The sequence below is a fragment of the Mustelus asterias genome, chromosome 25 (assembly GCF_964213995.1).
Source record: "Mustelus asterias chromosome 25, sMusAst1.hap1.1, whole genome shotgun sequence".
Lineage (NCBI taxonomy): Eukaryota > Metazoa > Chordata > Chondrichthyes > Carcharhiniformes > Triakidae > Mustelus > Mustelus asterias.
In genome coordinates, this window is record NC_135825.1 from 2,705,053 (window position 1) to 2,718,135 (window position 13,083).

The following is a 13,083-nucleotide window of genomic DNA, read 5'->3' on the forward strand; positions in this document are numbered from 1 at the left end:
CATCTTCATTTCCTAATGTTTACGAGACTGGAATCCTCAATCCCATTTACACAAAATATTCACTAAGGGTGGCAGCTTCAGAAATCAAACGATTCGTCATCTGGCATCATTTTGGAATGAATGACAAAAGGGTGAGACTTCAATTTTCTCACCTTTTGTAAATATCTAATCTCCCTTAAATGATCAGCTTACCCCGAATGAAGGTTCTCCCATTCGGCACGATGGCACAGTGGTTAGCACTGCTGCTTCACAGCTCCAGGGACCTGGGTTCGATTCCCGGCTTGGGACACTGTCTGTGTGGAGTTTGCACATCCTCCCTGTGTCTGCGTGGGTTTCCTCCGGGTGCTCCGGTTTCCTCCCACAGTCCAAAGATGTGCTGGTTAGGTTGATTGGCCATGGTAAAAATTGCCCTTAGTGTCCTGAGATGTGTAGGTTAGAGGGATTAATGGGTAAATATGTAGGGATATGGGGGTAGGGCCTGGGTTTGTGGTCGGTGCAGACTCGATGGACCGAATGGCCTCTTTCTGTACTGTAGGGTTTCTATGATTTCTATGATATTCCCCACCTTGGGAAATTATTATTCCAAATGAATTGAGGCAGAGCCCGTAACCAGATCGAGACATTTCGAGAATCCCACTTCAGCAATCGCTTTAGAAGCGGTTTTGGCCGAGGGAATCCGGTTCTGATCCTGCCGTGGTCAGCTCGTAGTGCGCACCAGGGGCTGGAAGGGGGAGTTCCTTCTGCTTTTCTAACCTCAAGAATGCTTGATCTTGCAAGTTGCTACAATGGAAGCAGATGTGGGGCAACAAACAGGATCTAGTGCCAGATGTTTTTGCAGAATCCATCAAGGCTTTATATCCTTCAAAGCCAGAAGTGATGAGCAGCGTCTGAGCCTTTCAGAAGAGAGGCAGCTGGAATGTGTTTGAAGTTTGAAGGGAAAGTTTGCAATGTTGAGGCTTCACTCTTTAACGAGGTGTTTAGCAGCAGCTGAAAAGGGGATAGGTGACTCGAGTCCCCATCACCCTCGAGGCGATGACTTTGAGGTTGTTTTGCAAGACCATGTGATTAATGGTCGCTGTGAAATGATGATTCCAGACCTGACGTGAAGGCAGATGAACAGTGGGTCCAGTTTAATGCTGTGCTATGTCTGTCAGAGTCATGTTGACATGATAACTCCTAACCCAATAGGCCATTGGTAACACAATTCTCTAGTGGACCATTAGGGGCAGGGCCACAACAAACAGACCAAAAGAGAAAACGCTGGAAAATCTCAGCAGGTCTGGCAGCATCTGTAAGGAGAGAAAAGTGCTGACGTTTCAAAGATGTCCAAAGATGTGCGGGTTAGGTTGATTGGCCAGGTTAAAAAAAAAATTGCCCCTTAGAGTCCTGGGATGTGTAGGTTAGAGGGATTAGCGGGTAAAATATGTGGGGGTAGGGCCTGGGTGGGATTGTGGTCGGTGCAGCCTCGATGGGCCGAATGGCCTCCTTCTGCACTGTAGGGTTTCTATGATTTCTATGTTTCGAGTCCAGACGACCCTTTGTCAAAGCTAGGTTGAGAGATGGAACGAGTTCAGCCAGGTGGAGGAGAGTGGTGGTGGATGGGAATTGTTCAGGCCTCTTTTCAAGAAAGAAGCGAAGAGCTCTCAGGCCATCCTGGTGTGGGATGGAGGTGTGGAGAGATTGTACATCCATGGTGAATAGGAGGCGGGTAGGGCCTGCGAACTGAAAGCTGTCAATATGACACACGGCATCAGAGGAATCCTGGACGTAGGTGGGGAGGGAATGGACCAGAGGAGTGAGGATGGAGTCAAGACAAGAGGAAATAAGTTCAGTGGGGCAGGGGCATGTTGACACAATGGGCCTACCAGTCCTTTGAGTGGATTTTGGGAAGTAGGTAGAAGCAGGCTGTCCGGCTTTGGGAGACTGAGGTTGGAAGCAGTGGGGGGGAAGGCATCCAGCCTTGACAAAGGATCATCCGGACTCGAAACGTCAGCTCTTTTCTCTCCTTACAGATGCTGCCAGACCTGCTGACATTTTCCAGCATTTTCTCTTTTGGTTTCAGATTCCAGCATCCGCAGTATTTTGCTTTTATCCAGAAACAGACCATTTGGCCCATCAGTCCATGGACTACATGTCGATATTTACTCTCCCTTGTGCCTCCTTCATTTATTCTTCCTTCCTTTGAAGTCTGTCTAACCCATTTGACCCATGGTTTTGTTAGAATCACTCATTTCTGGCTGGGTTTTTCACAATTTCTTTTGTCCTAAATCCTGTATTTAATTAACAAAGTTCCCTCGTTCTAGATCGGCCCTCACTGCATCAGTCTGTTTCTGTCAGTTCTGTCCCACTCTTGGTATTTTAAGCATCTCTGTTAGATTGTCCCTTTAATCTCCTCTCTTCTAATAAAACAAACCTCATTCAATCACAATAAGACCAAACTTTGCTCCCCACTCTCTTCTCTTCGCCTCTGGTAGTTATTCACTCGATCACTCCATTGCTGCCCATTCCATTTCTTTAATTCCTTCCCTCCACATTGCCCCCACTCCCTGCCCCTCAAAGACCTCCTCTTAGGATGTGTCTCAGCTCTCCTTTCCTTCCCATTCCCTCCCTCCCCCAATCCCTCTCCTTTCCCTATCCCTCCCTCTCCAATCCCCCTCCATTCCCCATCCCTCCCTCCCTCAATCCCTCTCCTTTCCCTATCCTACCCTCTCCTTCCCTCTCCATTCCTCATCCCTCCCTCTCCAATCCTTATCCCTTCCACTCCAATCCCTCTCGTCCCCTCTCCATTCCCCATCCCTCCCTCTCCAATCCCTATCCCACCATTTCAATCTGCCTTTGCCTATCCCACTCTATCCAATTCCCTTCCTCTAACCCCATGCTTGGCATTCACCATATCTCTTTTCTCATTGGAACTTGTTCTGGGACCTCTCTGTGCATGTGAGGAAAAGGCAAGTTATTGGAATGGATGTTGGAGGGTTATTCAGAGAATGCTGCTTGCCTCCCCTGGCCAAAGGGTCTTTCCATGATGCCCTTTAGATTGTCTGAAGTTTGAGGGAGAGGAGTTGAAACTCTCATTAAATGACAGTTTGTGCTGTGATTATAATCCACCCATTGCTGGCTGAAGAAAGGTCAAAACAAAATTCTACATTCGGATTCCGATGTGATTTAGACCACCAAACACCTTCCTCTGCATGGATTGGTTCCTCCAGAACCCCCTGAGTAGTAGCCTAATTCTCTGAGTAGATATTCAGATTTGGGGCGGCACGGTGGCACAGTGGTTAGCACTGCTGCCTCTCAGCGCCAGGGACCCGGGTTCAATTCCAGTCCACCATCTCCTCCTTTCGGTTTGTGTGTGTGTGTGTGTCCCATCTATTCCAAATCCCCCCATTCTCTCCCCCCCAAATTCCTGCCTTTTATCTTACATTTTTTTAACACAAACCAACAGAGCCTTTACAAAGAACAAAGAACAGTACAGCACAGGAAACAGGCCCTTCGGCCTTCCAAGCCTGTGCCGCTCCTTGGTCCAACTAGACCAATCGTTTGTATCCCTCCATTCCCAGGCTGCTCATGTGACTATCCAGAATGAGGTCTTTATTTAATATCTATTCCATAAGATTACACCGCAGACAATGCTGTGCTCCCTCAGTGTCCCATTGCGTTTGTGCTTAAGTCTGCAATATAGTCTTGTGTGGAGTTGCACATTCCCCCCGTGTCTGCGTGGGTTTCTTCTAGGTGCTCCGGTTTCCTCTCACAGACCAAAGATGTGTGGGTTAGGTCGATTAGCATGCTAAATTGACCCGGATGTCAGGAGGATTAGCAGGGTAAGTATGTGGGGTTACGGGGATAAGGCCCAGGTGGGATTGTGGTCAGTGCCGACTAGATGGGCCGAATGGCCTCTTTCTGCACTGTAGGGATTCTATGAGTAGAAGGACAGTTGATTACTCAGAATACAGTTTGGTCAATGAATAATTGAGATGTGAGGATGGATGGAAGTTTTGCTGGGTTAACGTTGGATCAGAAAGCTCTCCTCCAGGGGTTTTGATCAGGAGATTAACTGGGTGATTGGAGTCAGAGGTCTATTGAACGATAGGATGAAGAGTTGTACCCAGTAAGATCCCATCTTTCACCGGGGATTTTTGGAAAATGCCACATAACCCTCCTGTTATTGGATCCTTTTCCTGAAACCTTCAAACATATTCCTTCAGTTTCTCTTTGAACGACTTAGACACGTACAATGGTCATAGCTTCTGAGGATTTAAAGCCTAAATGGGTCCTTGAATAACATCTGGCCGTGGCTTCTGTGTCTCTCCCACATCAGTCTGTGCTGCAGAGGATCTGCAATGAGGGCCTCGGGTTTAATGGTGCAAATGTGTGATTATGTCAACCAGTGACCCTCCCCCCTCTCCCCGCCCCTCCGGCTAATCTAAAAAGGGAATCAAATAACTGCTGAGATCATAATTATTTTTCTAAAGGCCTGCGCTCACGGTCAGAATGTCCTGCACTGTGCTATTTCCAGTGCTGTTCCACCTTGTTTGTGATCTTTTAATTGTTTTTTATGCTAGACTCTTGGGAACAAAAATAGCTGGAAAATTCCTGCCGCCCTCTTTCAACAAAAGCAAAGGGGCCTCTGGCCCCCAGCGAGTCGCATTGGCACAGATGAAAACATTCTGCTTTTCTCGTGTTACGCTTTGGGTTGCCTTCATTTCCTCTTTCATTCCTCTGGCTCTGAAGCAGTGACCCGTGCCACGTGTGCGTTGGAATGTTTGAAGATAAGGCAGCTGGCATCACTGGTGTCGATACACCCAGTTAGTTGTTCAGTGGGTGGTGGGCACTGCAGATGTGCCCCTGAATTGCTGAAGAGCCGCGCCAGGTGGGGCAGTCCCCCCCCCCCCCCCCCCCCCCCCCCCCCACCCCGACTCTGTGACTGGAGACCGGAAGGTGCAGAGTTGTGTGACCGACTCAATCGCAGCACGAGCAGTGGGAACAGAGCCCTGCTGATTTCTGGGTCAGTGTACCGGCATCCAGAATATTCTTGGGTCAGAGCCCACAGCATCCCGGCGTTAAACAAGATTCCCGTGCCTTCACCACTCCCAGTAATTTCTAAATCCCGATAGCGACAAGCTGCGCTTTTTGGACTTTAGATTATTCCTCTCCCAGTAACAGCAGAGGAACATGAGGTTATGTTTGCGAGACCTTTGCAATTCACTGATTAGTTTTGAAGTGCAGTTACTGTTGTCCAGGAGGTAACTAGAGTCATAGAGCTTTACAGCTTGGAAATAGGCCCTTCGGCCCAACTTGTCCGTGCCGCCTTTTTTTTAAAACCCGCTAGTCGCGATTGCCCGCGTTTGGCCCATATCCCTCTATACCCATCTTACCCATGTAACTGTCCAAATGCTTTTTAAAAGACAAAATTGTACCCGCTTCGACTACGATCTCTGGCAGCTTGTTCCAGACACTCACTACCCTCTGTGCGAAAAAATTGCCCCTCTGGACCCTTTTGTATCTCTCCCCTCTCACCTTAAACCTATGCCCTTTAGTTTTAGACTCCCCTACCTTTGGGAAAAGATATTGACTATCTAGCTGATCTGTGCCCCTCATTATTTTATAGACCTCTATAAGATCACCCCTCAGCCTCCTGCGCTCCAGAGAAAAAAAGTCCCAGTCTATCCAGCCTCTCCTTGTAACTCAAACAATCAAGTCCTGGTAGCAGCCTAGTAAATCTTTTCTGCACTCTTTCTAGTTTAATAATATCCTTTCTATATGACCTATGACCACTTGTATTACACAGCAAGATCCCAACATCAGTAAGTGAGATAAATGACCAATAAACTTGTCTATCGTGGTTTCGGTTAAGGGGAGGAATGTTGGCCAAGAGAGTGAGAGAATTCTTTGTTGTCATGTCGGAATCCGAGAGATTGAATCAGGCGATAAGACCTTATTTTAACTCCCTTGAAAAGCAGCACCTCTAACAGAGCGGCACTCCAGCAGTCATGTGGTACTGAAGTGTTAACCTGGATCATGTATTCAGGGTCCTGTAATGGGCCTTGAACCCATGAACTTCTGACTCAAAATCAAGTGTGTCACCCACTGAGCCAAGCTGATCCTTGGAAGTGGATGAGATGAATCGGGAAGAGGTCATAAGATGGAGCTTACAGACCTTTAGATTTTAGGTGGAAAGGTCAGTTGTGGGAAGTAAAGACTGTCGTAGTTTTGAGCTTTTGGAAAGAGTGATACAGGGGAGGAGACCCAAGTCTTCAGCTAGTTTGTGGGTAAATCATTTGCTGATCTGTTAGTGAGACATCGAGGTCAAGAGAAGCTTGGGTTCCTGGTTGAAGGAGGATAAAATTCACACCAGTACATCCTCTCCTGGTTGTTTAAGGAACCCCTGCTGGAGAGCATGTATTCATGGTCTTAGTTGTGATGCCCCTGCAGTTCAATAGTCCTGTACTGCATACATAAAGAGTTCTCTCTGGGTGAGATACCACCGGGTGTTTGAACATCTTTGAAGCTGAACTGGGGCAAGAGGGTCAGTGAGCACAGGGCACAGAGGAAGAAAACTCTCATCACAGAATCCCCACAGTGCCAGGAAGAGGCCATTCGGCCCATTGAGTCCACACCGATCACATCCCACCCAGCCCCTATCCCGATAATGACACTTATTTACCCTGCTAACCCTCTGACACTAAGGGGCAATTTAGCATGGCCAATCAAACTAACCTGTACGTTTTTGGACTGAGAGGAAACCGGAGCACCCGGAAGAAACCCACGCGGACACGGGGAGAACGTGCGAACTCCACACAGACCCAAGCCGGGAATCGAACCTGGATCCCTGGCACTGTGAGGCCGCAGTGCTAACCACTGCCACTGCCCATGAACTGGTTGACTGGTGACTGTCCTTTTCAGACCGTCATTCCAAATGATCAATGATGTTACCTAGTAATGATCTCTTGAAAATAGATAGTAAACTGCTCTCATTTTGTGCAGTTATAATTCTTCAATCTAATTAAGAATGTATTCCACTAAGACACAGATACTCAGCCTTGGAGATTGTTCTGGGCTCTCTGTGCAGAGATTTAATTTAAAGTATGACCCAGAGCAATTTCTTTAAAATGAAACAATTTCTGTGACCTTTTTTTCACCATGACTGAGATTCCAGCTCAATATCCCTAAAACTGCTCGGTATCTGGGAGTTTAATTCCCTTTAGTTGTGATATATTTAGTGCAGAGTCAGTGTTGAATTCCTGGCTGTGTCTGTTGTCATACAGTCTTTAGCCTATTTATGTGAAACGGTTTCGAATGATGTGTTGAAACGGGTCAACTGGCTCACTCACGGGACTGTTTGGAGGAAGATGGAGTTGAGTTTGATACAGAGCTCCCCCGTCCCCACGTTCTTCAGATCTTCCTCAAACTGACTCCCCTGCCCTGGCCTGACAGCTTGGATTGTTGTAGACCGCATCATTTGCTGGATAAAAGCAAATTCTTACGGATGCTGGAATCTGAAACCAAAAGAGAAAACGCTGGAAAATCTCGGCAGGTCTGGCAGCATCTGTAAGGAGAGAAAAGAGTTGACCCTTCGAGTCCAGATGAGCCTTTGTCGAAGCCTTTGTCATTTGGTGGAGTTATTTAACACTTGATTTGATTTATTATTGTCACATGTATTAACAAACAGTGAAAAGTATTGTTTCTTGCGCGCTACACAGACAAAACATACCGTTCATAGAGAAGGAAACGAGAGAGTGCAGAATGTAGTGTTACAGTCATAGCTAGGGTGTAGAGAAAGATCAACTTAATGCAAGGTAAGTCCATTCAAAAGTCTGATGGCAGCAGGGAAGAAGCTGTTCTTGAGTCGGTTGGTACGTGACCTCAGACTTTTGTATCTTTTTCCCGAAGGAAGAAGGTGGAAGAGAGAATGTCCAGGGTGCGTGGGGTCCTTAATTATGCTGGCTGCTTTGCCGAGGCAGCGGGAAGTGTAGACAGATCAATGGATGGGAGGCTGGTTTGCGTGATGGATTGGGGTGATGTGGGGATAGAGCCACTGAACGGCAGAGATACTCTCTGATGGGAAGTCAAACTTGGTGTCTTACCTGTTGTCTTAGTTGCAGAACAAAGCAGAGAATGCATTTAGGAGTTTAGTTATTTTACTGGTGAATTATTTTGTGCCCAGAAGCCAGCTCTCTCTCTCTGTGCCATTATGTCCAAGAACTTCTGCTAGGCCTCAACCAGAATGGCCGTGTGACTGGTGCTAGGAAGGAGCTGCTTTGAATCATAGAGTTTTACAGCACAGAAAGAGGCCCTTCAGCCCATCGTGTCTGCATCGGCCATCAGGCACCTATCTATTCTAATCCATTTTGCAGCACTTGCTCCGTAGTCTTGTATGCTGTGGCATTTCACGTGCTCATCTAAATGCTTCTCTAATGTTGTGAGGGTTCCCGCCTCCACCACCCTTTCAGGCAGTGAGTTCCAGATTCCCACCACCCTCTGGGTGAAAAAAGTATTTCTTAATATCCCCTCTCAATCTCCTGTCCCGACCTTAAATCTGGTTATTGATCTCTCTACTATGGGGGAAAGATTCTTCCTATCCACCCTATCTATGTCCTTCATCATTTTGTAGGCCTCACTCGGGTCCCCCTCAGCCTTCTCTGCTCCAAGGAAAATAACCCCAGTCTAACCAGCCTCTCTTGATTGCTGAAACACTCCAGCCCAGGCAGCATCCTGGTGAATCTCCTCTGCACCGTCTCCAGTGCAATCACATCCTTCCTATAGTGTGGCGACCAGAACCGCATACACTGCTCTTGCTGTGGCCTAACGAGCATTCTCTACAGCTTCATCATAACCTCCCTGTTCTTATATTCTGTGCCTCAGCTAATAAAGGCAAGTATCCCATACGCCGCCATCTTAACCACCTTATCTACCTGACCTGCTGTCTTCAGGGATCTATGGACCTGGACCCCAAAGCCTCTCTGATCCTCTGTACTTCCTTTCATCCTACCGTTCATTGTGTATTCCCTGGCCTTGTTAGTCCTCCCAAAATGCATCACCTCACACTTTTCAGAGTTAAATTCCATTTTCCGCTTTTCTGCCCTTCTGACCGGCCCTTCTAGATCACCCTGTAACCTTGAGGCTTTCCTCCTCGCTATTTATCACCACCACCTTTTGTGTCGTCTGCCCAGGATGGAAGGGGGTGGGGGGGGGGGCCCAGTTTTTGGCCTGTCCCTCAGCTCCAGGCCTGGGGTCTGCTTCCCTGTCACCACCACAGCCGAGAGAGCTGATGGTCCCAGATTGCTCATCAGCAGAAAGTCCTGCCGCAGTCCCGTGGCACCAGGCGTTGGTTTGTGTACAAGAGTCTGGAAAGGCAATGAAACATGCCACACACACATGTTAAAATAGCCCCGCCGTCGGAAGCACTTGTATCACAGTCAGCAACCCTGGCATCTGCCATCAATAGATTTCAAGTTGCAGTCAAGTAAGATGCCCTCGTGAGTAGATGTTCTTCACTGGCAGAATTCCTTGAGCACACATGGTAAACACATGTAATCACACACTGAAGAGGTGTTCAAGATGATGAAAGGATTTGATCGAGAGAAACGATTCCCTCTGGGGAGGGAGGCCAGAATAAGGGGCATCATCTTCAGATTGGAACCCAGCTGTTGAGGGGTGATGTCAGGAAGCATTTCTTCACCCAGAGGGCAGTGGAAACCTAGAACTTTCTCCCCAAAGAAAGGTGTGGGTGCTGCTGGGGAATTAAACATTTTAACACTGAGGTTGGTGGATCTTGCTTGGGGGGGAAGTTGATGGAGCAAGGATTGAAGGTCACTGGAGTTGAGGTACACGCCAGTCATGATGTAATTGAATGTGGGGCAGCATGGAGGGACTGAATGGTCTCCTTGCTTAGTTAAACCCACCCCATTGCACACTTGTTCTGAGACCAAATTGTGCAATTTTTTATCACAGTGTAAAGGGAGCTTTACTCTATACCTAACCACGTGTTGTTTGTACCTGTCCTGGGAGTGTTTAATGGGGGACAGTGTAGAGGGAGCTTTACTCTGTATCTAACCCCGTGCTGTACCTGCCCTGGGAGTGTTTGATGGGGACAGTGTAGAGGGAGCTTTACTCTGTATCTAACCCCGTGCTGTACCTGCCCTGGGAGTGTTTGATGGGTGACAGTGTAGAGGGAGCTTTACTCTGCATCTAACCCCGTGCGGTACCTGTCCTGGGAATGTTTGATGGGGGACAGTGTAGAGGGAGCTTTACTCTGTATCTAACCCCGTGTTGTACCTGTCCTGGGAATGTTTGATGGGGGACAGTGTAGAGGAAGCTTTACTCTGTATCTAACCCCGTGCTGTACCTGTCCTGGGAATGTTTGATGGGGGACAGTGTAGAGGAAGCTTTACTCTGTATCTAACCCCGTGCTGTACCTGTCCTGGGAGTGTTTGATGGGGACAGTGTAGAGGAAGCTTTACTCTGTATCTAACCCCGTGCTGTACCTGTCCTGGGAGTGTTTGATTGGGGACAGTGTAGAGGGAGCTTTACTCTGTATCTAACCCCGTGCTGTACCTGCCCTGGGAGTGTTTGATGATAATTATAACGGGTTCCATTTCCAAATATCATCCTTTGTTGAAGGCAGATTTCTCTGTGAATGTGAATTGTGAGCGAGTGTCCCTGTTCTGCAGGTTATGAAGACCTATCACATGTACAATGCTGACAGTATTAGTGCGGAGGGGAAGCTGAAGGAGGCAGAGAAACAGGAGGAGAAGCAGATTGGCCGCTCGGTGAAGCAGGAGGATCGACTGGTCGGGCGCTCCCCTGACCCCGCGGCAAACATTCGATTTGAGGAGAAGCACCAGAGACGCAGCTCAGTCCGAAAGATCGAGAAAATGAAGGAAAAGGTTTGGTCTTTGAAGTTTTTCCCTCCTCCTCACCCGTTGTTTTGTCTCAGTGACTGTGGTATCATAGAATCTCCACAGTGCAGAATGAGGCCATTCGGCCCATTGGGCTCTGCTCCGACTTTCCAACAGAGCATTTTACCCAGGCCCCATCCTTGTAACCCCATGTATTTACCTCACTAATCCCTCCAACCTGCAAATCTTGGGACACTAAGGGGCAATTCAGCACGGCCAATCCATCCCACCCGCACATCTTTGGACTGTGGGAGGGAAGTGGAGCACCCGGAGGAAACCCACACAGACACGGGGAGAATGTACAAACTTCACCGAGTCACCCAAGGCCGGAATCGAACCGGGGTCCCTGGTGCTGTGAGACAGCAGCCCTAACCACTGTACCACCGTGCCAGCCGTGTGTGTGAGATCCCACTGAATGTGTTAACAAACCGTGTCCAAGCCTCTGCCTCTCCTCAGGATTTTGAGCAGGGTGATTGGAGAGAGATCAGATGAAGAAACTCTGGCTGATGCAACCCAAATCAAGGACTCTGCTTATTCTGTTTAGCTCCATTCTACACAGTGAGAAACCTGTAGAATGGAATTGGGCAGCATGCTGGCACAGTGGTTGGCACTGCTGCCTTTCAGTGCCAGGGACCCAGGTTCAATTCCCGACTTGGGTCACTGTCTGCACGATCTCCCTGTTTCTGCGTTTGTTTCCTCCGGTTTCCTCCCACAGTCTGAAAGACGTGCTGGTTAGGTGGATTGGCCATGCTAAATGCTTCCTCGGTGTACCCGAACAGGCGCCGGAGTGTGGCAACTAGAGGATTTTTCACAGTAACTTCATTGCAGTGTTAACGTAAGCCTAAAACTTTAAACTGTACATCAGATTGGAGTTGTTAATTTCAGGCTGCACAGTGATGCACATCCTTTTAATCTACGCCAGAAATCTCCTTCCATGTCTGTGCCTGGGATCCTCCGCTGCCGCTGACAGTGAATGGAGTTTTGGCTGGAATGCCAAATTCTCTGTTTCTCACATGCAGTGGGAGAAGGGGGAGGGGAGGGGGGGGGGGGGGGGGGGTGGTGGGGGTTAGGGGGGGGTGGGGATGGGGGAGGGCGGGGGGTTAAGGGGGAGAGGGGGGCGGGGCAGGGTCCCCACCTGTGCTGATCTCTGGTTATTTGTTAAACCTTGGTTTTCCAATTCCATGCGACGTATTTAGCCCCTCCCACATGCATGCCGGCGATAGTTTAACTCTTGATATTGTTTTCTTTCCAGCGTCAGGCAAAGTACACGGAGAACAAACTCAAGGCTGTAAAGGCGAGGAATGAATACATTCTGGCATTGGAGGCGACCAACAGCTCCGTCTTCAAGTATTACATCCACGATCTGTCTGACCTCCTCGATGTGAGCACATTGTCTGTCCCAACCAACCTATCCCCTCTCTGCTTTGACCTCTTTGAAGGGTTACGTTTTGAGGGCAGCGTACATAGAATAGGCTCGGATAGCCTTGAGTTTCGAAGAGTCAGGGATGATCTAATCGAGCGCTCGATGATGATGATGCAAGGGTTTGTTAGTGGAGATAGAGAGAATCTATTTCTTCTGGTGGGCGAGTCCAGAAAAAGGAGACAGAAACGTAAAATTAGCCACAGGACATTGAGTGGTGATGTCAGGAAGCATTTCTTCACGCGAGGGGCAGTGGGAATCTGGAACTCTGTCCTTCAAAAAGCTGCTGAGGTGCGGTGTCAGTTGAAATTTCCAAAATGGAGAATTATAGAGTTTTTTAGTAAGGATTGAGGGACCAAGGTGATAAGGCAGATAGGTGATCAAAATACAAATCAGTCAAGATCTCTTGGCTGCCTCCTATGCCTGTCTAAGGCTGAGATGTTGAATTAATTCAAATTTTGAGAACATAAGAACTAGGAGCAGGAGTAGGCCATCTGGCCCCTCGAGCCTGCTCTGCCATTCAATAAGATCATGGCTGATCTTTTCGTGGACTCAGCTCCACTTACCCGCCCACTCACCATAACCCTTAATTCCTTTACTGTTCAAAAATCTATCTATCCTTACCTTAAAAACATTCAACGAGGTAGCCTCAACTGCTTCACTGTTATTTTATTTATTTTATTTTCAGAAGAATGAGGAATGCTTCCCGAGCTTCCCAAGTGAATTATTCCTGTACACACTCGCATCCAGTTAACCAGATGATGG

General features: G+C 48.1%; 1 protein-coding gene across 4 annotated transcripts in view; it reads left to right on the forward strand.

Annotated features, from left to right (window-relative positions):
• srgap2 (SLIT-ROBO Rho GTPase activating protein 2) overlaps positions 1–13,083 on the forward strand; it is a 147,822-nt gene that overhangs the window by 112,796 nt on the left and 21,943 nt on the right. For all 4 annotated transcript variants that reach the window (XM_078241982.1, XM_078241986.1, XM_078241985.1 and 1 more), the window contains exons 5-6: positions 10,671–10,886; positions 12,151–12,279. In XM_078241982.1, coding sequence (XP_078098108.1) covers positions 10,671–10,886; positions 12,151–12,279 — 345 coding nt within the window. The remainder of the gene's footprint in view (positions 1–10,670; positions 10,887–12,150; positions 12,280–13,083) is intronic.